At 37.0% G+C, this 25918-nt stretch overlaps 1 protein-coding gene across 2 annotated transcripts in view; it reads right to left on the bottom strand.

Moving 5' to 3' along the window:
- The window catches only part of prkcaa (protein kinase C, alpha, a), a 123360-nt gene that overhangs the window by 25603 nt on the left and 71839 nt on the right, over nucleotides 1–25918 (bottom strand). Inside the window, exons 6-14 of one of the 2 annotated variants that reach the window (XM_017435192.3) lie at nucleotides 16746–16902; nucleotides 16422–16556; nucleotides 15866–15959; nucleotides 12275–12304; nucleotides 9948–10091; nucleotides 9681–9854; nucleotides 7824–7915; nucleotides 7585–7647; nucleotides 6710–6848 (exon numbers count right to left, since the gene is read on the bottom strand). In XM_017435192.3, coding sequence (XP_017290681.1) covers nucleotides 6710–6848; nucleotides 7585–7647; nucleotides 7824–7915; nucleotides 9681–9854; nucleotides 9948–10091; nucleotides 12275–12304; nucleotides 15866–15959; nucleotides 16422–16556; nucleotides 16746–16902 — 1028 coding nt within the window. The remainder of the gene's footprint in view (nucleotides 1–6709; nucleotides 6849–7584; nucleotides 7648–7823; nucleotides 7916–9680; nucleotides 9855–9947; nucleotides 10092–12274; nucleotides 12305–15865; nucleotides 15960–16421; nucleotides 16557–16745; nucleotides 16903–25918) is intronic. The other variant, XM_017435193.3, reaches the window with a different exon arrangement.

The raw sequence follows: 25918 nt of genomic DNA, 5'->3' as shown, positions 1-25918 counted from the left end.
AGATATTTGTGAATTTATTCAATATCTACAAATCGTTAGCCTTGAAAATTGAAAGCAAAAAGATCTGTCTCACTTTAGATCTCTTCACCTCAGAGCTAATGTAAACCTGCACAACAAAAGATGTTAAAACAAGTTCATCCTGTTTATGCAACATGCATTTAATGAGAAGAGACAAGCTGTTTTAAACACCGCTGAATCGCTAAGAGGAAAGTTTTAATATAACAGGGTGAAGTAGGTTAATGCTCGACAGCGTGTCACTGTGGTCCTTTGCTGCGACATGGCACATTTGGTGCACTGTGTCACTGAAATTTGACCTTAGAGTCTCTCCAGCAAAATTGTGTCCAACAGGGAATTTAAACATGGAAAGCATTTAGACACATCAGGTCAATGCAGTAAGAGGATCTTCAGCCCGATGTCAGCTTGTGTAACAGAAACAATGAATTAAAGGAAGAAAGAGAGAGAATGAGAAAAGAAAAACCAGGAAAATAAAGCATACAATTAGGAAATATGTTGCAAATAAAGCAAATGATGACAAACAGTTGATAGACAGGATATTAACTGTTCGTCAGTTGATAGTCAGCTGATTACATTTACATTGTTGTAGAAAACTACTTATATCAAAAGTGAGAAAAGCTGAACTGAGTGCCATAAAAAAGGTGAAAGTTACAGCCTAAAATGTACTGCAGTGACATCATCTGCCTTTGTCTTATGTCTTGTATCTTTTAAAATGAAAGCAACAGTTCACTATTTCTGTTTTGTTCCGTTATTGTTACACTGCAGCAGTTTATATTTAAGCCAATACTAAAGATTAAAGTACTGTAATGTGCACAACAAAGATAGGGCAGTGGTAGCTTAGTGTATAGTGCTGCGATCTCATGATCCTGAGGCTGCGGGTTTGAGCCCAGGTAGTGTCAGGAAGGGCATCTGGAGTAAAACAATTGCCAAATCTGCCACGAGAGTTTGCTCGCTGTGGTGACCTCTGCAAAAGGGAGCAGCCGAAAAAGTAAAAGAAGAAAAAAATTGTGCACAACAAAGAGTAATATAAAATAGAAAAGGGCAGCAGAGGTTGATTTAGTATAAGTTCCAAAAAAAATAAAAATCAAAACAACTGGACTTCTGTTCAGTAGTTGAAGACGTTTCACTTCCCATCTGGGGAGCTTCCTCAGTTCAGAACTGAAGAATGTTGAGTTCCAAGCTGCATGAAATGATCTTATGTGCAAGCTAGATTCACATGCAGCTCTTCAGGACAAGATTCAGCTGTGCACCTACAGCTCAAGGATAAGAGACACTCTTGAGGACTAAAATGTTCATATTTTGAACAGAGTTGGTTTGAGTAAGGGCTGAAGGAAGCCATTCATGTTAAATGAGAAAGAAACAACTTTGAAAAAAGGAGGAGGGCTCAGATTTTAGCTTTCTAAACCTCTTTTGTGATCCAGGCAAACAAAGACCAAAATGATTTTCCAGTGGGAGGGGAGTGAGGTTAATTTGCATGTAAATCCAGTTTGCACAACAGAGCATCTCATGCAGTTTAAAGCTTGGAACCCCACACTCTCCAGTTTTGAACTGAGAAAGCTCCCTGGATGGGAAGCAACACGTTTTCAAATTCAGAAAAGAAGTTTAGTTAGGATTTTTTTTTTTTACTGAAAATCTACACTGGCTTATTTAGAATCTGTGATAATGTAGCAAAAAAAAAGATTCAGTAAAAGAGATTAGATCAGTTTGAGGCCATCCAAGCATTGTACTAATGTGACTTTGCTGTGACTTGTTGCCCTTGCCACAACAATTGCAGTGGACATAAACAGTTTCAGGCATGGTGACTTTCATTTTCTGAACCAGTATGTTAAAAATAAATCATAATTATTTTCACTTTAGGTATTAAGTACAGAAATATTTATTTTCTTCCTCTTGCTTGAGTGATGCTAATACCTAAAGTCCTCTTTCTAATTGTCAGGCTGATTTGATGGAAATGGTCATGCATGGCTTGTACTTGACATTCTGTCCTCTCAACTAGTTTTTCTTTTTTTTTTCACATATTGCATGAAAGCCTCCGGTCAGAAAAGCTGATTCACCAAAGAATGGGTGTGTGGGTGCATGTGCGAATTTGTGCACAGACAACATAAAAGGAGAAGAGAATTTGGTCTCTCTGATTAGCGCTCAGTTTTGTTGTGTGTTTAGATTTAGATTTTGTCAGCATATGTGTTTATGGGTTTGTTTATGCTCATGGCTTGCAGAGGGTGTGCGTCAGTGTGCATTTAGTGTGTGGTTTATGTGTGTGAATGTGCATGGGGATTGCCGCAGACATCTCTCATCCATTAGGCTTAATGCTACATGACAGTTCTGGATCACACTGCTAGCTATTCAAGGCTACTCTCCTCACCACAAACACACAAATATGCACAAAAGTACCAACCTATGCTGTTGTAACTCTTGAATATAGAAGCATGGGTTAGTACAGGAGTATCATTGAGAAGCAGAAAAAGAAGAATTGTGCAGGTAAGCACAACCACAGACAACACCAGCGCTCTTAGTACCATTGTGGAACGTGCTATTTGAAGATTTGCCTCACTGCTGCTGCTCGACCCCTTTGAGGAATGTTTGTGTTATGGAGCAGATTGGTGTGCATCAGGCCATACTTGAGTGACTTTATTCTGAAAGCACTTCTCTGTACTGCCAGCTGTGGTCGGTTTCCATCACTGATGATATTAATGAGCAGCCGTGGGGTTTATATCAGCATTCAGGATGAATATCACCTATTTACATAAGAAGTGGAGAACCTTGAATTTAGTATTCCATTTCCAAACTGGGAGAAATACCTCAAGCAAAGGATTAGAAATAATCAAATCAGACACAATGTCAAGAAGCCCATATATCATATAAAACTAGTTATCTAGTCTGCAACAAATGTTGGTATGCAACATTATTTTTTGTGCTTTTTAATTAAGATCAACCACAATGACAAATATCAGAATACACCAAACTAGAGATAACAGTGCATGTAACAATGAAAAAAGGGAGCTATGACTGATAAGGAGTATATCAATTGTAGTATATCAGAATATATTAAAGTAGATAAAATCTAGTTAAGTATTTTTAGCAAAGAATATTGTTAAATACATATGTGAGTGAATCTAAAAGCTCAACCCATACTGCTTTTTTGTGACCCTGAAAATTCTTTGTTTAGGCCTAAATATCACTACCCCCTTTGACCTCCACCTTCCATCCCTAAAAATAAAAGAATATAAAACAGTAAAACCCCGAGCATGAACACCTACAACATAAGGGTAGTGCAATGAATTAGAGAAAAAAGTAAGATTTGGCCTGAGTCTGAAAAGTGAAAACAATTTAGAGATTAAAATTTTGCTGTATCATCCTGGCATTAAAACTGTTGTTTCAGCTCACAAAACAGTCCTCATGTCTCCTAATGCCACAAGGCAGTGAAAAATAACTAGAGCAAAAAAGAAAATGATTCATAAAGACACCTAAATATCTTCAACTTTTCTTCTGAAATGCCATATTAAACCACGTCTTTGATTTTTTTTTTCTTTATTGTCTGATTACATCTGCCAGCGTTGGCTGTTTGTCTCAACACCTTGTTTTCTTCTTCTGTTTGCTCCCTCCTCTCACTTCATTCCTATCTCTTCCTCTGGGTGTCAGAGTCAGTGAGGTGTAAATTCACATAACTGGCAATATAGGTCAGGATACACACAGTGAAAACTGAGCACCTGAACATGTGTGAGTGCGTCTGCTGCGTGTGGCGGCAAGCAGCACAAACAGCACCGTGTTCTGTCACTGGTACATCGACCTGCAGGGAGCCGCTGCTCCGTGGAAATGTACTTCCTCACTAATGCAGCTGTGATCATGTGAGCGGCTGCGTGTGAAAAAGCGAGTGTAAAAATGTTTCTCATCTCACAGCTTTCTAACACTTACTGAATGACAAACAGAGGCATTTATAAACTCAAAACACACTTGTGGTTTAGAAGTGATTTAAATAGCAGCTGGTTTTAACATAAATGCCTAAAATGATCAACTATAAAGGGTCATTGGGAAAAGAATTTAACCCCAAATAAGACTTTCACACAGTTTTAAAATAGACCAGAGACACAAATCTCAACAGATGCAATTTAATTGTTTAGCTGATGCTGAAATAGTCCTTATTTTAAAGAAAAAAAAGATAAATAAAAAAACTTATTTTTGATTCCAAAGAGAAAATGTCAGTTAAAAAATAAATAAATAAAATCAGATTTTTTTAATGTCATTTGATTCTACATTTGAGAAGAGTAAGAGATGAGGCACCAAAAACAGGGATAAGGGGGAACTTGTTTTCAGTGGCACGTGAAAATGAAAGAATTTAAGTCAGAATTCCCACAGAACCAAAACACATAGATGCAAGCTTACAGATAAACTTTTTTTTTTTGACAAGAAAAATAAACAAAATAAAGCTGGAAACAAACAAACAAACGGATAAACGGAACCATAAAAAAGTGCAAAATTGCAAATTATTTCAAATTACAGCAGAAATACTGTGAATAAAAAAAGAGACAAAAAAAACTAATTATTTTTTGTTTATCAGCTGTGATAGGATGCTTCTGTCTGTACATGTTTTATTTTTTAGTTTTTACTGTATGTCCCAGTGGACATACACAAAACTGATCTACGTAAAAAATTTAATTCAGCATAAAAAGATTGTAACCATTTCTGTAAAAGTTGTGAAAAAGAGGACAGGTTTAAAATAATCTCTAACCCACTGAGTCATCACTTGTCTGCATGCAACAATCAATCAAACACATCTGTGTTATGGTCGGTGGTTTTCTCCTGCATCTGTGTGTGTCTGAGAAATATGTGTGTTGGTGATGGCTTCCCCAGTGATGTTCCTCTAAACCTGCAATCCATCTCCCCATCAATCAGGCCTTATACTGTATCGTCAGCTTCTTCACTCCATTTGGTGCCTGATGATTTTTCTTAAACACCAGTTGGTACTTTTAAACCTTTGACAAGAAGCAAGCAATCCACAAAATCACAATAGCAGACTTCTGACTGTCACCATTAAGTATACAAAAAATGATAATAACTCTTGTTTTTATCCCATTTTCAATAACTTTTATTTCTAATAACAATTATGGCAGTAATATACTTTTAACAATTATTTTAAAATTTAATTTGACACCTGAAGATCATCTAAAGACCCCAAACTTGGTGTTTCACTACTCACAGTGCAATTCAGACCCCAACTTTCTTTCTGCTCCTTCTCTCCACTCTGCACTCATTCGATCAGCTGTCTGCCCAACCTGCTCACCTGATTGTTTCTTTGTGCATTATTCACTATAGTATTGATGTAAAGTGGGTGATGAGCTTATGGCACAATGAACCACACAAAAGAGGTATTTAACATGTTTGGTGAGTCAATATTTAACTTTTTCTGTCATGAAGCAGGAACACTGATCTTTGATTATCTATAAGGTCACTCTTAAGATCATCTTTGACTTAATGAGTGTGCAGTTACCTTGCAAGATTTATTCAGCATCTCCAGATGAAATCTGTTTTTGACTGAAATAGTTCTGATGCAAGTAATGATATCACTTATTTGACTCTTTGAAGACCGTGTTCAGTAAAGGACAAAAAATGAACACATTGCCTCACAGGGCTATGGAAACACTGGGCTTTCTAACCTCCTGCTGTTTTATCCCAGCTGGTGCATTAGCACTAGTCGGACTCTGAGCAGCCACAGCATGCTCACCCTGCATGCAGGGAGCGCATTTAACCTCCCAATCTATCAGAGAGGGGTTTTTAGAGAGAATTAATAACTGAGCATATAACAGAGGCTAAATACAAACCAGAAAAGTTGGGAAGTTTAGTAAAATGTAAAAAGTACTTTAATCGCTATTCATAAGGACAGAGGAGTTCATTTTAAGTGCCGCCAATTAGATTGCAAATAGAAAATTTAACAAAGCTAGAGTTTGATGACGGCAACACTCTTTTCTTCATAGTTATTTCAAGCATGTAAGTCACGTAACCTTTTAGTAACCCTCTTTTCATCTTGATAAGAATAGTAAAACACACCTACTTGAACATGAATTGTGTATTTGTTGTTGGAAATTACATTGAAATAAAATGACCTTTTCCTGATTTATGATTAACCAGTCAGTCAACTTGGATTTGACTGCACTCCGCAGCTGCTGCAAATGATTTCTAACAGGATAAGACCTATTTATCACCTATTTTTCAATGTTAAACAGCCTGTTAGGTAAACTGTAGCTCACATTCAAAGTGACAAATATCTCAGGGTAACCTTTTAAAAAGATCTTACCAATGAACCAGGATGCGAAGCATGTATTTGTGTTAAGATGACTGGTGGCATGACCACAGATGGTACTAGGGTTTATCTTAAAGGCAGGTGAATTTGTCTTAAATGAAACAAATATCTAAGAATTGCAGAAATGTTTGTTCATATGGATCAAACAGCAGCTGAAACGCAGACCCCATCTTGTACGTTTGAGTTAAGTTTGAATTTTCCAGCAGACAAACTACATATATGTTTAGATCATAAGACAACACTTGTGAATGTATATGTGTGTGTGTGACCATCTTTCCTGAGGCAGTGACCTCAATCTAGAGCACAAGGCTGACAAGACTCAGATGAGAGTGACAGAAATGACCTCATGCATCAAGACATGGAATATGAACACACTCATGCAGATATTTGTCGACTTACCTCTGGAGCTATGTAGTCTGGAGTGCCGCAGAATGTTCGTGTGGATACTCCTTCTTCCATGTTCTCTTTACACATCCCAAAGTCAGCAATCTTAATGTGCCCTTCAGAGTCCAACATCACGTTGTCCAACTTCAGATCCCTGAGGAAACCGAGGGACATCAACAGTCTTACAGACATTACAGAGTTGGTTCTAATGTAAATCACATATACTTGGCTTTCGCTTCATTTTTTATTACAAATAAAGTCAAGTTGCTTCACAGAAGTTCTGATATAACACCAGAAGCCAGATGCATAACTGATGTTTGTACACAGCAACAATTAATATGCCTTCTGCTGGACACAAACAGGTATTTGGAAAGGAAGACTGTGAACATCTGTTTTCTTCAAAACATCTATACAAACATTCCTAAAGCAAATTAGGTCTGTGAAGTGGTAAATGAAATGTAAAAAGGCAGTATAATTTAGGATTAAACTTAACTTTGTAAAGCTTTCCTTTAATTATGACAGTGATTTTATTCATTATCATTAGTTCAGATCCTTTCCTTATGCATCTCTCACAAGCTTTAGACGTCTCGTCTTTATTTTTTATTTACTTCCAATACCTCTGCAGGTTTGAACTTTGCTTTTTTCTATTCAGCAGTTTTTGTGATTCCAGACTTAAAACACAGAAAACAGAAAACACACAAAAAAAAACTTTTCCTGCTTTACTGATAAATTTTCAAACGTACTTCTTTGTTGTCGCTTTCAGCATCATGTTTTATTTTTCCTGGTGCAAATTTATTGTTATGAATAACTAGGAGAGGATGTTCGTCTATTTTTTCATAAATACAAGAGTCAAAATTAAGTTTAAACCATGTAAAATTATTAGTACACACCTATAAATGATTCCTTTACTGTGCAGGAAGAAGAGACCAACAGCGACCTCTGCTGCATAGAATCTGCAATAAAAATAATACATTTACTAATTTATGAAACAAAAAAAATATATAATTAACACAACAGAAAAAATTTGTATATGTTCAAGCTGAAACAGATTGCTGTTTTTGGCTGTAAAAGAGTATTTGACCTGCAGTACAATCCTATAGCCACTCAATAAAAAACTGATTTTTCTTACACTGCTTGAGGTTCCTTGAACTTGCCCACTTGTTGGATGTGATACATTAGGTCTCCGCCGTTCACATACTCCATGACAAAATACAGGCGGTCCTGTCGTCATGCAGAGAAACATACAGGAGGAAATTTGTTAAGGGTAGGTGAGAGAAACTATTCCTCTGTGATTTCATGTAAGAAACAGCAACAAGTTAAAAAAAACTGTCAAATTGAAAGAGACTTCCTTGTGATCGGATGCCGTCCAGTTTAAACACCTACTCTGACCTCCCAGTCCGTGTTGCTGCATCTTTACTGTCACTTTTTCAATGACAAGGTGACCTAAATCGCCCAGAGCCAAAGCAGTTTGTGGAAAAAGAAACGCGCACACACACAACACATCTGCTGTCAGGAAATATTCCCTTTGTTTTAAAACGCTGCTGACAAGTTTGGCCTGACCCCAGTTTAGTTATTTTTGATTGTCCCTTACAATCAAAACCAAAGCAACTATTGTACACAGCAACAGAAACCATCCTGACAACCAGGCTGATCCTGAAACAAAGTGTCATCTCTAATGGATAAGCTGCTGATAGTTTGACGTTTGAAGGCTCTGACCCTCGCTGCACTGCAGTAACAGTGCCTGTAGCTGAAGGTACACCACGCTCCATCTTTGCACCTCCAGAATTAGCTTCCTTTGCACTCACTAATGATGCACCAAAAGGCTTCAGTCTTGACCTCATTGTAAGGGATGCTGATTCTGTGCTGTTTCAACAAAACAAGTCCAAAATACTGAGTGAGTAACTTGTTTTTCAGCAATTTACACATAAAAAAATCAGCCTGTGAACAAGAGTTTCTGAAAAAATAAACTATTTTACAAGAAATCAGACAAAATACTGCTTCAATTTTAAAAATGAATTATAAGGAATAAATAAAGAGGTTAAAAACAGGAGACCCTGCAAACGTGAAGCAACTTGTGGTTCAAGCTGTTAACTTTCACCACCGTTTTCTCCAGTCTGCCTAATGACTGTGGAAAATATCCTACAAAACAACACCAGTTACAGTAAAAAAAAATTTAAAACTAAACCACAATGTTTTTCCAGATGTTCCACCATGTCCATAAACACAGAAAAATGTAACAGTTTTGTTTGCTTTACAAATATTTGTGAGAAAAATTGTGTGCGTGTGTGTGTGAATATGCTTTTAGTGATGTCAAGCTGCTTCTCTTCCAATTTTCCCTGCTTTCCTGCTGGTGCTGTGGCTTCAGTCAGCTGCTTTAGTTTGGCTCTTTTTCTCAGAGAAATCTAAAAACTTGTGGAGATTCGTTTGTAACCCCGTGTCAACCGGTGGTCAATAATATCCAGAATAAAGCGTTCTGAGGAAGGAAACTATTGATTTCTTTTGCACCTAACTGAGAAATCATTAAAAAGATAAAATATCCATGCTGTTGCCATAGCTGGAAGGGTATTGTTTTTACACTATAAAGATTGATTGTTTAATATTACTCACATTGTTCAAAGGCAGGATTTTTATTTATTTTTCTATGTAGGAACAAATTACTACTTCCTCTACTAATAAATTGATCTTATTGTCTGTTTAATGCAATTTCTTAGATAGTCTACAATAAATATTTGTTACAAAATGCACGAGCATACAGACCTACAGTTCTGTACAAACATATGCACTCACGTATCCAGCCTGTTAACTGGAGGTTGTTTTTTTCCTTCTTGCTTTTGTTTAATTGAACCTGTCATATTTGTCCTCTACTGCCCTCTGCAACAGTTTATGACTAAGCTGTTTGGCTAAAAGGTCCTTTCTGAACTAATGAGACCCGACCGGACATGAAGAAACGTGTTCAGATGAATATCCAGAGGCATATTTTACCTACCACGGTCTGGAAGCATGAGTGGAGCTGTGTGAGGAAAGGTGGCTTGTCCTCTTGGGCCAGGACTCTCTTCTCTACCATCGTGCATTCGACATCATCGTCCTGGATCACCACGTCTTTCTTCAGGATTTTAATTGCGTAAAGCTCTTCTGTGGCCTTCATCTCAGCTAACATGACCTTTAAAGAACCCAAAGAGCGCAGAGAAGCAGGAAGAATGCTGCATACCATCGTTTTTAATTATTATTTTTGAACCATTTCCTGCTTTCCAACCTTGCCAAAGCTGCCTTTTCCCAGCACAGCCAGAAAGATGAAGTCACTGAGTTTGACCTGGTCCAGGCTGTTGGACGGGAGGTTTCTGGAGTGGCCGTTGTCCGTCTCTGTGATCACCTTCTTACCCGGGCCTAGCATGGCTTCCTGCAATTGAGACACAAAAGACAAAATGTCTAACACATAAACATTTTCGAGAACAAAAAATGAAGTTCATATTTCAGAAAATAATAAAACAACTACAGAGTTTGAAAAAAAACTTCTTCATGGCCAATTTTTTTTTTCTTTTTTTTCCATTGTCATATCAACAACTATGTGTAAATTTAATCATTAAGGTTGCTTTTGACATCTCTAGATCCTTTTACATGTACTTACTCACTCAAACTACTTCTTTCATCATTCACAGACACAATACACATTTTCAAATTGATGGAATGAAATGACACCACTGTGGAGCTGATGGAGCTAATAAATTATCATACTTTGTAATAATCATCCAGTCTTATTGAACAGATATATCAGCAACAACAAAAATGTCAAATAAATAAAACACTGCATGTTCTTTGAAGCAGAAAAATGGTAGTGTAGCTCAACATAAATACTGAAAAAAATCTTAATTTCAAAATATGAGGACTGAATATGATATATAATTGAAACATGTTAAAATAAAAAATGCTACAAAGTAATTCAATGTTTTTAAACACCATTAATAAATCGAGTGAATAATTTAAACTGTGTGAAAACATATACATTTTACATTTCATTTACCATTGTTAACATTAACATTACACAAAATAAACCACCTCAGGTTGGAGATTTATATGGACATCTTGTCATATAATGGTAATAATACAGAAAAATACAAATAAATATACATTAAATATCAATACATCTATTTAGATAATTAATTAAATAACAGTAACAGTTCTACAATCCTATTAGAAACTTTTAGTTATTAATAAAAACAGAATAATGGGAAGCTAGGCTTACTAAATACCAGTTCAGGTTTGAATGCGTTAAAGATTTTGCTTAGGGTATTTTTTTAACAGTTGCAGATTCATCGTTCAGTTCAAAGTTTTCATGAAAATACTATTAGGCAATTTAAAAATGAGAAATGGTTCAATATCCAACCAGAAATATTTGTAAATGTTTTGACAATAAAGGCAAACAAACAAAAAAACATTAAAATTAAATTAACAAATTAACATATAATTCATCATGAGCTGTTTTAATATCAAATTCTGATCCTTGTCCTTTTTTAGGTGTGTTGACATGTGCTATACAACCAGAGCTCCCCAGAAAATTACTAATTTTCTTATAACATTATTTATTTGCATGCAGGTTAAAATAAATAAGTAAATAAATTCCAGGCCTTTCAAATACGGTGATGATTTTTCACTGGAGTAGGGCTTAAACATTCTTTCACGTGTTCAGTTCTGACCACACTTTGGTCTGTCCATCTGCGTTAATGTCCAGGGAAGACAAAGTTTTAAATGTTGGCCTGAGAAAGTAGAAGCACATTTCCTTCATGCCACATCATGCTCAAACTCCCAGCAGAACAGACGCTTTAAAAGCTTGATAAAAAAATATTTGGTGGTGCAGTTTGCTTCAAATACACACCTTTGTGAAAATCTGAACGACAAACAACAAGCAGACACAACCCAAATCCTATAACTTTCTGCCTTTCTGCACAAAAAATGCACCCAGCATTGCCATCTCAGGTTTCATTTTAACATAAGGCAAAATAAACAAAGAAAATCACACTAAAGACTGGCGTCATTAGTCAAATTTACAAACGCAAAGAAGCTTTCAGACTCTAAAACTATCTTACTGTCATACAGTGTCTCATGCACAAACATTTCTGGGAAATTGAAACATTGTAAGCACTCTCAGTTTTCTATTCTTAAAGTGAAAACCATCAATTGATGGATTTGTAATAAAAACATTTTATTTAGGACAACTGATTGTGTGGGATCTTTTAATATCTAACAACATAATGAATCTCGTAATAAAATGTTTTTCTGCAGCAAACTACTTAATTAAACATCTTATCCATCAAGTTTCACCCTCAGGAAAAATTTCAGCATCTCTTTTTGTTGTTCAGTTCTGTCAAATATTGATTTAACTCGTAAAAACAAATGCTGGACATCTTTAGTTTGGTTAATGGCATCAACAACAGTCTGCTCCAATTAACCGAATGAGCAGCAGAGAAACACAAAGCAGAGCAGGCCGCACGCCATCACAGCAAACCTGTGAGCTGAAGCTGAAAACAAAACGAGCCTGGCCAGGCCGAGCTCACAGCCGCCTTACTTTATTCCCGTCAGACGCACCTGATCAGAGTCTTCCACAACCGCTTGGTCCTGAAACCACAGGGAGAAGGGAGCCCAAAACACTGACTCACATTGAACACGTGTGTGTTGGAGCAAGCCACTACAGCTAAGTTTTATATGTAAAGCTGACAGATGAGGGGAAACAGAAGACTGTATCATAAAGAGCCAAATGAAAAAGCATTAAATAAACAAAGTACTGCTAATGTCATCAGACCAATTCTTGGGCCTCATCTTTGAAACCATTGATTTCAAGGAAAAAGCTCTAAGTGCAAAGTAGATTGAATTTGGTCATTTTATTTGTTACAAAGACACCACACTGTGAGTGGCAAAGTACATTTGAAGGGTAACACAACTAAGAAAAAGATACCTGATCTTATGTATGTTTTTATTTTGTGGCATTTATTCTGACTTAACAAGTCATGAGTTACAAAGTTGATTACAAAATAGCAAAAAATGAATAAAATAGGTATGTTTCACTGTAATTAATTTATCAGCGTGGAGCTTATTTTCTCATATATGAAAAAATAAACAAAAACAAAACCACTGAGGAAATTTGTTCCCTGTTTTAGCAAAGTTTATGTCAGTTCACTGCTGACACCTTGTGGTCATAAATGGTATTTCAGCTACATGCTTTCATTATGAAATCTTTTTGTGCCACTCTAGTGTGAAAGTTGATGTGACATGTTTGTAGGTAGAACCCACACATTTTTTAGCTAAATCCTTATCAGCTGTTGTAAAGATGAAAGACAAAAACTTTACATCAGTTTGGATGATGATGTAAGCACGCACCATGACACAAAGTGGAATTCACAGACAAGACGTTGTACAAAAACATGCAGAAATATGAACAGGTAAAAATCTTTTGATAGAAGCTGTGAAATCAAAGCTGAACCACAACAAAAAAAAAGAGAAGCAACCACATATTCATTTATTTCTTTTAAGTCTTAAGTCTTATTTTGTGTAAATCCATTTCTAGTTGCGTGGAGCCACACAGAAATGATAAGATGTGATGCAGAACGAAGGTATGTTTCACCACAACAAATATAAGACAGATAAATAATGGGGAGACGGTGTGAGCAGATGAGAGGAGAAGGAAAGGAGAGGGCAGAGGGCTACCTTTAGATTAAAGTTAATTTGGCTGTCCTGAGAGCAGGGCGAGACGTGAAGAAAGGAAGAGAGAAACTCTTGCATTAAATATGAACATGTGACACACGACGTACAGGATTCTGTAAGTCTCACCATGAACACAGGAGGGAGCAGGAAGCTAGGGGGACAAAAAGGGAGAAACCACAAAGGGGTTTATGAAGAGGACTGAGAAGAAAGACGGCTTCCCCAGGCCATAAAGTAATCAAAAAATTACTGTGTGTCATCTAAACAAACAGGAAAGTCATATAAATCTGTCCCACTTGCTGCGGTGGGATGATTGTTTTAAAAATCCTGTGTAAGATATAAAAGCAGTGGCAGTTCTTCGTGCTGAAACTGATGTTTCAACAGCACTGATGTTGACGTCGATACGTGTAAGGCAAGACATGAGATCAATCGTAAAAATGCCTCCTGCAAATATATTTTGAGTCCGCTAACAGAACGTGCAGGGCAGGAAAAAGTGTGCTGATATGAGCAGAGACCAGCTGTTAAAACCAAAGATTGAAACTGAAAGCAGCATCTGTCTTTATCAACTTGAACAATTGGTCTTCTGGAGGTGTTACCATGCCAACAGACAAATGACAGATCAGGTTAGCCCCTTCGGAACAAACAAACAAACAAACAACATTCATATTATCTCAGGATAGCCTGGATATACAGTTATAGGCAAAGGTTTTAAACATCCACCTTTTTTGTTTTCAAGGAGCATGACTTTCTTGTTATATTTTTAAATAGTGATCAATACTAATACGTACATACACACACTGTATGTATATATATATATACAGACACACACACACTGTATAGTAAGGGGTGTAACAGTAACAGGGTGTCCATGATGGTTCAGTAAGTACAGATTAAGTACAAGAAAATGAAGCAAATAGATAAATAGATATATAAAGTAGAATTTGTTAACTAGTAACATTTACTATAAAACAAAAAGTAATACCTTACTGTGTGTAAAGACTAACCCTAAGGTCATGTGTCAAACAGAAAGTTTTATTAACTCCAGAAATGTAACTCTTGACCTAAAAATCATGTAAAATACAAAGCATCTCCCAGTGTGGAAATACAACATAAATAAAATGTGAAACAATCAAAATTTCCAGCTATCTGAGTGCTAGTGTGAAAAATATTAGGGATTTTGAATGAATATATTAATGACTTGCCATGGTATTTTTCAAAGCCTTGTTTAAATGACCCAACTGCCTTCCATACCTGCATGTCTTGTCTCCCTCTGCTGCAGTGGTTCTAACCCAAACCCTACAGAGCTTTTTAATCACACAGCTGATCTGAATTAATCATTCAGGTGTTTGCTTGTTATTCTGAACCAACCATGTTTTGTTTGACCTAAAGTGTTTATATGGTAACTTTCTCTGCTTCTTTTCCTGTTGTGGCTGTTAGCAAGATGTGGGTAATTAAAACAAGCGGTGCTCACCTGTGACTGATGTATTCAACGTCAGTTCACTGTACCCGTCCAAAACATCTATACGGAACCATCACGATACGAATTCACGTACCATTACACCCCCACTATATAGTACACATTTACATTTTCTAAAAGTTAATAGGCAAGCTACAAAACTTTAGTCTAAAATCATTTTCTAAAGCTATATCATAGTAATCTATACCAGGAAAAACAAAAGCTTAATAATAAAGCAACCTGGGCAAGACAAACAATGCAAACTGGATGAGGTATAATTTATTTTAGATTTCAGAGACTGTGTTACTGTTCCTAAAAGCCCTATTTTGCATAATGTGTCGATTCAGTCATCATTTAAACTGTGATCACTGTGTTGAAAACAGTGGGTCCAGCTTGTCAGCTATTATCTAACTGAAAATCCATCAGGTGTCTTTGTGGATTAAACAAACAGCTTCTGGTTGGAAAGGTACGCGCTGCTGTACTCCAAGCTGGAATCTATCCGACTCCAGCTTGGAGAACGACCTGAATTTGTTTCTGCTGTGTAAAATGATCACAGCAGAAACAATTTCTCCGAGTGCAACAAGACAACAAGCTGCAAAGAGACTTTCGAAGCTGCAGCTGTCACATGGTTATTAACTTAACAGCTGTGCTGCGCAGGAGAGCATGTGACAATCTGATAATTGTGTTGGACATGCTTCTGAGCTCAGGGAGGCTGGATCAACCGTGAAGGTGTTTAAAAACTAAATCTGCTCTAAATAAGGATGGCGTCACTTTAGATTAACACTTTGCATAATGACTTGTCAAACACTTTACAGACAACAGAGATATAAATGAAAAATCAAAATTTAAATAGAAGACAAAAATCTGGCATTGTATCCAAGAGAAAAGCCACATCAAGAGCCATTTATAGATTAAAAAGAAAAAAACTTGACAATCATTTACATTACACACACTGATGACAACTTATTAATTCAAGTCAACAGACAGGAAGTAACAAGTAGTTAGTTGTAGTAGTTAACCCTCACCTTCAATTTCTTCCTCAGTTCCTCGTTGCCATCATCCTCCACTGAGATAGGAACATTGTAGTACTCCCCCTCTTCCTGGCACAACAACTTGTACCTGAAAAAAACGACAAAAAAGGAAGATTTTAAAAAAAAAATGTTAACCTTTTCTTTTGTTTTGCTGCACCTCTACTCCTCCATGGATCTTCACCCAAAGTTCTTTGCCCCGATATAAATACAGAGAAAACACCAGGTGTTTTTTTGGCTCAAATCCTTAAAGTTGCTACATCTCACATTATTATTTTTTCAATTTTAAGACAATTAGGGCCTATACACAAAGCTCCAACGTAACCATTTTGTATGTATTGTGTTTTTTGTTAAAGTAAATATATATATAATTGATCAAGTTTACTTTTACTGCTTTATAGAATAAAAAAAAAACAATGTCATTTAACAGTGTTTTCTTTCTGAGAGACATTTCTGTAAAACAAAATCGAAGGGTGTTTCTTTAATGAAGAAGTTTTACAGCTTCAGGTCTTCAAACTTTGCAGGATTTGATGTTTCAGAAATTAAGCATTACCAGCCAAAGACTGGAGACTTCATGAGCTCCGACACTCCAAAGGAAAGGGCCCCCATGAAGTCGTTCCTGGTGGTCCGGTCCCAGTCCCACACCTCTATGGACAGCCTGCGGTCTTTGTCTGAAGGTTTCAGCTTGCTGCACAGCAAAATATGGTAATTATCATTAACAAAAGTGTGTAATCTACCAAATAAGCTAAACTACTAATGCAAAGTGTGACTTTTTAAGCAATAAATTAGAGTGTAAAGCAGCTTTAAAAACTAATTATGATATCAAATTAATATTGTCTTTACTTTCAAGAGCATTTTGATAATGCTGCACACTCACAATGTAAAGGTCTCGTTCCATTTGGGGTTGAGGCTGGAGCGGATTGTTTTGGTCTTCTGCTTGGTCTCATTTTTAGGATCTGGTATGAGCTTCAGTTTGACGTACGGATCAGACAGGCCGTTGGGGTCCATGGGTATGAGGTTTTTGCCTTCACCAACTGAGAAACAATAAGAATTAGAAAAAGATCAACGTGGCGTCAGAAAGTGAAGGCAACAGCACAAAGCAGAGTTGAGTAAGTTTAGCAGAAATACGATGATAATAAAAGGCAGTTCCACAGCTATTCTGTTTCACATTTGGCTTTATTTCAAGAAAACAAAAAGCTTTGGATGAAGAAAATGAATGATTTCATCAACAGAATAAAGTGCAGGGGTTCACGTTCAAACTGTAATACTCAGCATATGAGGATTATTTCTGAAAAAAAAAAATGCAGGAAGCGTTATGAGACCAGTGAGTCAGAAATACAAGCCGTGTCATGCTTAAGTAGGCGAAGGCTCTCTTCTTGTCCTCCCATATGTTGCTATTAAGTAAACAAGGGCACACCAGGGACATTAGCACTCCATTAGCCCTGAGATTTGGAGCGCTGCCAGACCTGCACACACACACACACACACACACACACCTCTGCATACAGTCAAGTGTATATATGTACACAGACACACACACCATGTTTATCGACACACAATAGACCTAGGCTACCCACAGAGGCAGCAGGAATGCTTGTCTGACTGAGCCTCAAATGAGACATAAAAATAACACTCCTGAACAAGTTTCTTTAGGGAAGCTACGGCAGCAGCAAACACATTTTCACCCGATGGTTAAAACCTCCACAAAAAGAAAAAAAAATCTCTCAGTTTGTTGCATCAGTAGAATCAAATGGATGTTCGCTGAAAAGCCAAGAGTAAATATCCTGCTGTTGTTTGCCTTTATCCTCAGCACCTGTGCTGGAGGATTTGTGTGCTGAGCAATGACAGCAAGGTGTGAAGTTAGAGGAGTGATGGAGGAACCTGCTGCTGGAGACTGCACACACATGCGTTCAAAGAGCGCACTCGATGTAAGAGGCCTGCTTAAGAAATGTGAGGAAGTGTGGGAAGATATTGAGCGATCCTAAACTAGCAGCCCTCTGCTTTCTCAGAAATCCAGTGCTGAGTTTGTGCCTGCATGCTGTGTTGGTAAGCACTTTACAGAAAAGGAAACAAAACATTGTTCTCTTTATCTGCAGATCTATTTGTTTGTATTTCACCAGATTTTGTGAAATATAAATGAAGGAAATAAAAAAAGTCTAAGCTACAAAAAAATGATCAATTGGATGTCTGGTGTAGCTCAGAAAAAATGGGTGTTCATATAGTAAGCTGTGAACCAAAAGCATCATTTTTATTGTCAGCTCTGTTGCTATGATGGTATCAGTTTTCGAACAAACATTTCAAAAGAGGTTTTAAATCATTCTTCAAGTCCCATAGGCATCTCTCATTGGAGTCCAGTTACATTTTATGCAGACAGTATTCAGCCTGCATGAGATTTATGTCTGCAATCTGCAAACTGATACATACATTAAAATTAAGTGATGGTCTATATAACCACTGCTGCACTTATAAACTTAACTTCTGCAGCAAAAACTCCAGTTTTTCTTTTTAATTCACAGGTGATAAAAGTCAGGTTTTGCATATTTGAGAATCTGGCTGTATGTATGCAAAGGTCCCTGCAACCAAATGACATTTATGAATAAAAGGGGCATTGTTCAGTGGCCTGTTTTGCAGTACTGAGTCAGTGATCAGCCATGTTCTTATTTGTCAAAATGATAAGTAAATCAAACTTTGGTTAATTATTTTAGCTGAAAACAGGGCAAAATGGTGTGTCCACCTGACCTAAACAGTGTTGGCAACAGCTCAAAGTAAGTAAAACAAGCTCAGCAACACAAAAGTAATGGTAGAAAATAATAAAAAAGATGCTGTAGGACGAATATATGTGTGAGTTTTTACATTTTTGGTTTTACTGACTAATGAAAAGATGTGTATTCAATTGGACATTGTGCTTCCAGTTGTTACCAGAAGGGGGGACTCTGCACTCTCTGATGAAGCTCAGACATAAGAGATCTGACTTTCTGCTGGAAATCAAACAGGTTGTATGTGTGTGTAAGCATGCTTATGAGCTATCGCAATTTTTATCTGCTGTGTGTCATGCGGCAAGAACATTGACAGTCTGTGTGCAGTTTTGAATGGATCTGGAAATAAACCAAGGACAATCATGTCTGCTGAGTTTCACAGAGCTCTTTTGTGTCTAATTACTCCAAATCACTTCAAAAGCTTTTAGACTGCTGATGGTAAAAATGCAATTAAATCTACCCTTAGTGAGACAGGTACATCATCTACTGCAATAATATGAGTCCAGCTCCTTTAGCCCAGTTTAGCATTACTGATTGCATTTCTTCAAATGGCAACAAGAAATCAATTATGGCGTACAAAAAAGATGGCCTATCTGTCCATTATTGTTTCTGTCTTTAAAGGAAACAAAAGCAAGGATACAAAATGGCTAATATATATAGAGAGATTCAGAAGTCAAAGGCTGAGGAGATAAAAGACTGAAGTTTTATAAAACTGCTTGACAACAATGTGAGAGGAGGGAGCTGAGGCAGGACAACACAGTGGGAATACCAACGACATGACTTCTGGGAGTCTGGCAGCACAAGTCCCACAGCAACAAAGTTCAGCTGTTCCCCGAACTCCATGGAGACTCTGCAGAAAGGAGAGTCTGTTTGTGTGTTTATGTGTTAGCATAATAGAAAAAAAGCCACACCAGATAGCCTTAACTACCACTTTGTTCCTTGAAATGTCCCACTTTAATAGGATTGATGTTCAAATAGAGTATATGCTGTTATTTTCACACAAGTTTTAATGAGTTTAAAAAGCATTTGCTGCTGTTCTGGCAACAAAACTTGTTCAGGAAAATGCAGTTGCAGTACCTAAATATCAAAAATATGTAGGGCTTCATATATTATTGTTTTGTATTTTATGTGGTATGTTAAAGGTCACTCTGGAAATAAGGTCCAAATTCAATAATGACATTTGACACATTCTTTGAAGACTGTTTAATTTGTGGAAATATTTACAGACACAGAAGGCTTGTTTTTACCTGACACTCCCTCATTGATGACCCCAGCCATGTTTGTCCTTCACCTCCTTGTGTAAACAAAACCAGCAAACCTTAAACCACAAACTACTATCCCTCACCTCTGAAAGCCCACACTTCCTCTGAATCCTCTGAAAAAACAATTACCTGCAGATTTTTCCTTTATTTATCAGCCTACAGGAAGTTGAATGAAAATGTCTACAGTCTTCTGTAATGTATTTCATATGTGAGCTACATTTAAAAAACTGTCTTTGTGCTACTAAATCTCTGCAAATTTAAAATGTTTTCATAGAAATAGACAGCTAATTACAAAATCTTAAAATAGAAGGCACAGTATGGGCACATGAGCTGTCAGTTTCTACTTTTGTTACTCTGACTCATTGGAGAAATGTAATAACTGGATTTTTAAGTACATTTTTTTTCCTGGCAAGTGACATTTGGATTCACTGCAAATTGAATCAGACACTACAGAGAAATGGAAAAGCCTGTAGAGAAAGGCTGCAGAGTGGATGCAGCAGCCATCAGATCGTTGGATAGTGATCAACATTTGGAAACCCGCAGACCAGATTCAAACCCAACATGAAGCTTTGATCCAAGCCCTCCAGCTCTGCCTGCCAGCAAAGCATCCTTTGACTCAGAAAGTAACTGTATCATTTCTGTTAAATCACTTTGAGTGACTGAGTTAATCACAAAGCAACTATTTACATCCTGCTAGTTTGAAAACTTCATTTGCCTTCTCACCTCATTTGCAAACACTGTTTATGAGTTCAACTTTAAACTAAAATCTGTCAGTATGAAACAACCCTTGTTGTTCTTAATATTTAAAAATGTTTTCTGGTGACTGATAAATATGTAAATATCCCATCCATTATGTGTTCCTAATTCCTTCTGTTGAGGGTTACAGGGCAGCAATCAGAAAAAGGTGGGGGACACCGGACAGATTGCCAGTCCATATTTGCCTAGACAGCAAAGTCAACACTTAACAATAAATTTTGGACTCGTATTTCCTTAAAAAAAGGCAAGTTATTGAAACACAGTAGCTAAAATGAGACGAGGATCTGTGTAAAACAAAACACATATTAGAAATTTGAAAAACAAAAATCAGAGGCACATTTAGACATAGAAGCACATGTCTAACACAGTGGTTAATGCAAGTTTCATTTGAATAAATAAGAGTAAAATCTAAGTGGGCTTGCAAATGTTTTTTTTTTTCCTCCCTTGCAGAACTGGGTGAGTCAACGAGGGATTAAAACGAAAATGTAATTATTACCACTGTCTCTCACATCGTCCCAAAGGAACAGCCAGCAGCAGGGGATTTACGCACATGTCCTCGTATATTCACACAGCGTGGAAAATAAATGAGAAACTAAGGAGAAAGAATGCACTCTCCCAAGTGAATGTCCATCCTCTGGATGCTTGCTCCAAATAAATGAGTGGTAGTGTTCCTGAACATCCACAGACAGAGAAGACATCTGTGTGGAGGTATACAATGTAAACAGCAGAAAACAGGCTTAGTTATGGCCTCTTCTCCATAAAAAACAGAACTTGTGTTGTCCTCCTAAATTACATTTCACCGAACTAAATAAAACACAACCTGCACCAATATCACTCATTAATTCTAAGTAATTCATTATATGATTTAGCTATTTCAGCTTCTACTGCCAAAAAGTCTGTTTGTCTGTCTCTGTTCGCCTGCTTGGAGTTCATGTATGGGTTTAAGGACCAGCTGCTTCTTCTGGCATCCATGTCACTTCCTGCTAAACATTTGAAACTGGAGTCCCTCTTCACTTAGCGCTGAGTGTGTGACCACCGAGTGCTCGATTGTGTGTTTCTCCTCGTTATCACTTTACACTCGCTTGGGAAATCCGGCTTCCTCTCCACTCTTTAGCACCATGTTACATCACTCAGGCTCCACATTTCAAGTCCACCATCAAGCAAAATCTTTTAGAGAATTTCTATCTAAAATACTGATTCTAGGGAAAGCTTTGGCGCTCGAAACAAACGAGAGAAATAAAATCTGGTTGCCAATGAAGCAGGAAGAGCTCTTTTTGGAGTATCTGTTTGTGACTGCCCAAATGTGCTTCAGCTGAACTCATCTGAATCGAGGATTTTGATGAGAGACTGTGTGTACATGTGCGAGCATCAGCCAGTAAACACCTACAACAAAACTAAACACCTTCAAAGAACAAATCTGTGCCAGCTTTTTTTTTCTTAAGCCTCGTTAAAATCTAGTAAAAAGAAAACTATTTTAAAAGTCAAATGAAATAAGCATTGATCGCTCAATTTCAGTAGTGTGAAAAAAGTATTCACCCCTTTTTAGATTTCTGCTTTTTTACACTTATGTTTCAGATCATCAAACAAATGTTCTTATCAGACAAAGATAAACTGAGTAAATACAACCTGCAGTTTTTAAATTATGACGATTTAATATATTAAGAAAAGAAAACACTATCTAAACCAACCTGACCCTATGTGGTAAAAATAATTGCCTTCCAAACTTAATAACTGGTCGTGCCACCCTTAGTGGCAACAACTGCAGTCAAGCATTTGTAATATATAGCTATGAGTCTTTCACATGGCTGTGGGGGAATTTTATTGAGCTTCAGATCATCGGCCTGCTGCAGAACACATGGGCTTGAGCTTAAAGTCACTAACGGATGGCCCGGCATTTCTTTAGGGTGTTCTGGTAGAAAGCAGAGTTCATGGTTTTATAAATTACGACAAGTCATCTCGGTCCTGAAGCAGCAAAACAGCGCCAGACCATCACATCACTACCCTCATGTCTGCTGATTGTTGGTATGATGTTCTTTTTCTTAAATGCAGTATTAGTTTCATGCCAGATGTAACAGAATGAACACTTTCTAAAAAGTTACACTTTTCATAGAATATGTTGAATATTCCACAGAATATTTTGCCAAAAGTCTTGAGGATCATCACAAATTTTTGTGGCAAATATAAGACAGGCCTTTGTGCTGTTTATGGTCAGCAGTGATTTTGGACTCTCCCATGGAGGCCATTTTAGCCTTTCATCTCTTTCTTATTGTTTAATCATGAACTCTGACCGTAAATGAGACAAGTGAGGCCTGCAGAGTTTTAGATGTTGTTCTGCGTTCTTTTGAGACTTCTTGGATGAGTCGTTGATACTCCCTTAGAGTAATTTTGGGCAGCCGCCCATTCCTGGGGTTCACCACTGTTTCATGTTCTCTTCATTTGTGGATAATGGCTCTGTTTAAGTGAATTCATGATTTGACAAGTCTGACAGTAATCTGGTCTTGGTGTGGCTGTTAAAACTGAACTCAGTTTAAAAAAAAAAAAAAAAAGGAGTTAATCACAGTTAATTTATGATTTAAGAAGGCAGTCAATTACTTTTTCACCTAGGGACAGATTGGTTTAAATGAAATCATCATTTGCTGTCTTTGTTCACATTTTTTTGATGACCTGAAACATGCAAGTGTGACAAAAATAACAAAAACAGAATAAATCAGAAAAGGGGCAAATATCTTTTCACAACACTGTAGTTCGTTTTTAAAACAAGTACCTTATGACACATACAGTGCAACAGCTTCACTTTTGTTTTAACTGCTGATATCTAAAAACTCTGTGTTATTCATAAACACATCAAGGTATTTTATACTTGTTTAACATTGGAAAGTGTAATTGCCTACCAATATGACAACCCCTTCACCTGGTTTGTGACTTAATGATATTCATAATTTAAAGTCAATTCAGTTCAGCTATGTTTGCTTACTTAAGTTATTTTTAATCCATAATTACTTGTTGGTCTCTCTTGTTTTGTCTGAACTCTCAGCTGGTTCATGAGACTGAATACTGAGTCTGTCTCAGCCAAAAGTGATGTCCAACAATAGCAAACCATAAATACACAAATAGACACACACACAAATAGCCAACTTAAAGTTAGCATGTATTTATTAATAGTTATCAGCTACTTTAGCATCTACAGTATATGTACAGACTTACGCAGGGAATGCATTCACATCCTAATAAACTGATTACAGTTGTATTTTGAGAAAAAAAACATCTGGATGTTCTGTGAACTTTACTAATCTCCTGTCATCCACCACACCTTCTTGCAACTCTGCATTCCTGTGCAGCACAGCTCTGTCAGTAGGCTGTGTGCAAGACATCCACAGCAGGTAATGTAATCTGAAATGCAATCTGGCTTGAGTGGGCTGCGGGCTTCTACAGCAGTTCTACACAAATACACCTACACAGACATAAGACAGAAAACACAGGAAACTAACTGTGTGTGTGATGAATCCACATCTGATATGTAGTATACTGTGTACCACAGATTCCAGAGTCAGCAGCTTTTAAATACTGTGTAGAGGATAAAAGGGCTTCCCCTAACCTATGCACACATATAGGTATATATATATATATAAATATGTGTGAAAATATGTAAACCTTAAAACCTGTACTATAATAAGCTGGTAGTTGTGTCAACAGCTGCATGAAAAAATTCACATGTAAGCAAAACCACTGAAAGGAACATATTAGTCTGGAATGATGTTGAGAAAGATGCAGCCAAAAAAACCCAGAAGGATCATATTAGCTGTTGACTCCAGAAACCAGATGGGATAGATTGTTTGTAGGAGGAGAGGAATTTGTCAACAATGAAAATACAACAAGCACCCGAATGAGCATGAAAAAGCTAATATTGAATTCTCAAATGCCTAGAAGTCCCTCATGATTTATTTCACACTTGCGTTTAGTTTTATCCTATATTAATAATTTACCTGTTTAATCTCAAGGAGACTATAATAATATACATCAATAAGGTACAATATTGAAACCACCTGTATAGATAATTGGATTCGCTTTGCACTAAACTGTCAGGGCATTAGTATTTTTATGGTGCATGTTACTGGATTTAACTTAAGAGGCCAAGTAAGTCAACCCCTTAACATTTGGTTTGAGAAGTTTTCATGCTGATTTTTGCAGATGAACCTCACTGAAGGATGCAGGTGTCTTCAGGGAAGGTCTATACCACAGCAGGGTTTGCTTGTTCTGCCATAATGTTTCTGTACACGTGTAGAATGATGTCAAAGTACTGCGTACGTGGGTCTGCGTGTTGTCTGCAGAATGTTGCAGCGTTACCAAACGATCAAAGTCATACATTTCAACTTTTGGTGGTTTTAACAGATTGGTGGCAAAACACATGACTAAAAAGGATACATCACTTACAACAACTAGACTGATCCCATGTGTAACATAAAACTAATTTATGTTGGTGCGTTTGTGAGACAGACTGTAATAAAGTGCCAAAGAAAAGCAATCTTTCCCAAGGTGAGAGGACCAGACATTTTTCATGATCATGCATGACATCTGATCTTTTCATGATCCTCTCCAATTATTTTTCCCGTTATTTTTAGCTGTGTGATAAATGGCAATTTATCACACTGAACACAACATCAGTGTGGGTTTAAACAGAGAAACTAATTACCAGTATGAGTAACAAACATGCGATAAGACGGAACGCCATGATTTACACAGCAGTGCAAGTCCTTTTCTTTTTACACAATGAATTATTTCCTAAAATGTGTACAGTGTTGGCTACAATGGTCCACCATTCACCCTGTGTCTTCAAGTGATAATTTGATAAGTGAATAAGTCCTGTGATGCACTGACCTCTGTCTGCCAGCAAAAAGAAAGATTATGAGTGTGTGCTGTCAGCTGTCCGCCGTCACTATTATTCAAGCAAATGTGCTAATTCACAATCATTACAGCTGGAGTGGTGGTGGTGGGAGAGTTATAGCTTCCCTCGAAATAAAGCAAAATGTCTCCCTTTACAAAAAATACAAATATAACTCTGCAGCAACCATGTCAGAGGACAGAAACTCTTGCGTCTTCGAAATAAATATCCAAAACTGAAGAACCTGCACTTGAAATGGTAACTAACTGACAGGTTTCATTTCTTCAGCTGCGCTTGACTTGAAACAAATACATTTAACAGATTATGTTTGAATTCATCAAAGATTAACCCCAGCAGCTGGTCAACCATTTTATGCTCTGAATGGATTCATCAACAC

The sequence above is a fragment of the Kryptolebias marmoratus genome, linkage group LG3 (assembly GCF_001649575.2).
Source record: "Kryptolebias marmoratus isolate JLee-2015 linkage group LG3, ASM164957v2, whole genome shotgun sequence".
Taxonomy (NCBI): Eukaryota; Metazoa; Chordata; class Actinopteri; order Cyprinodontiformes; family Rivulidae; genus Kryptolebias; species Kryptolebias marmoratus.
The sequence above is the reverse complement of the archived record's forward strand: the minus strand, read 5'-3'. Positions and strand labels throughout refer to the sequence as shown.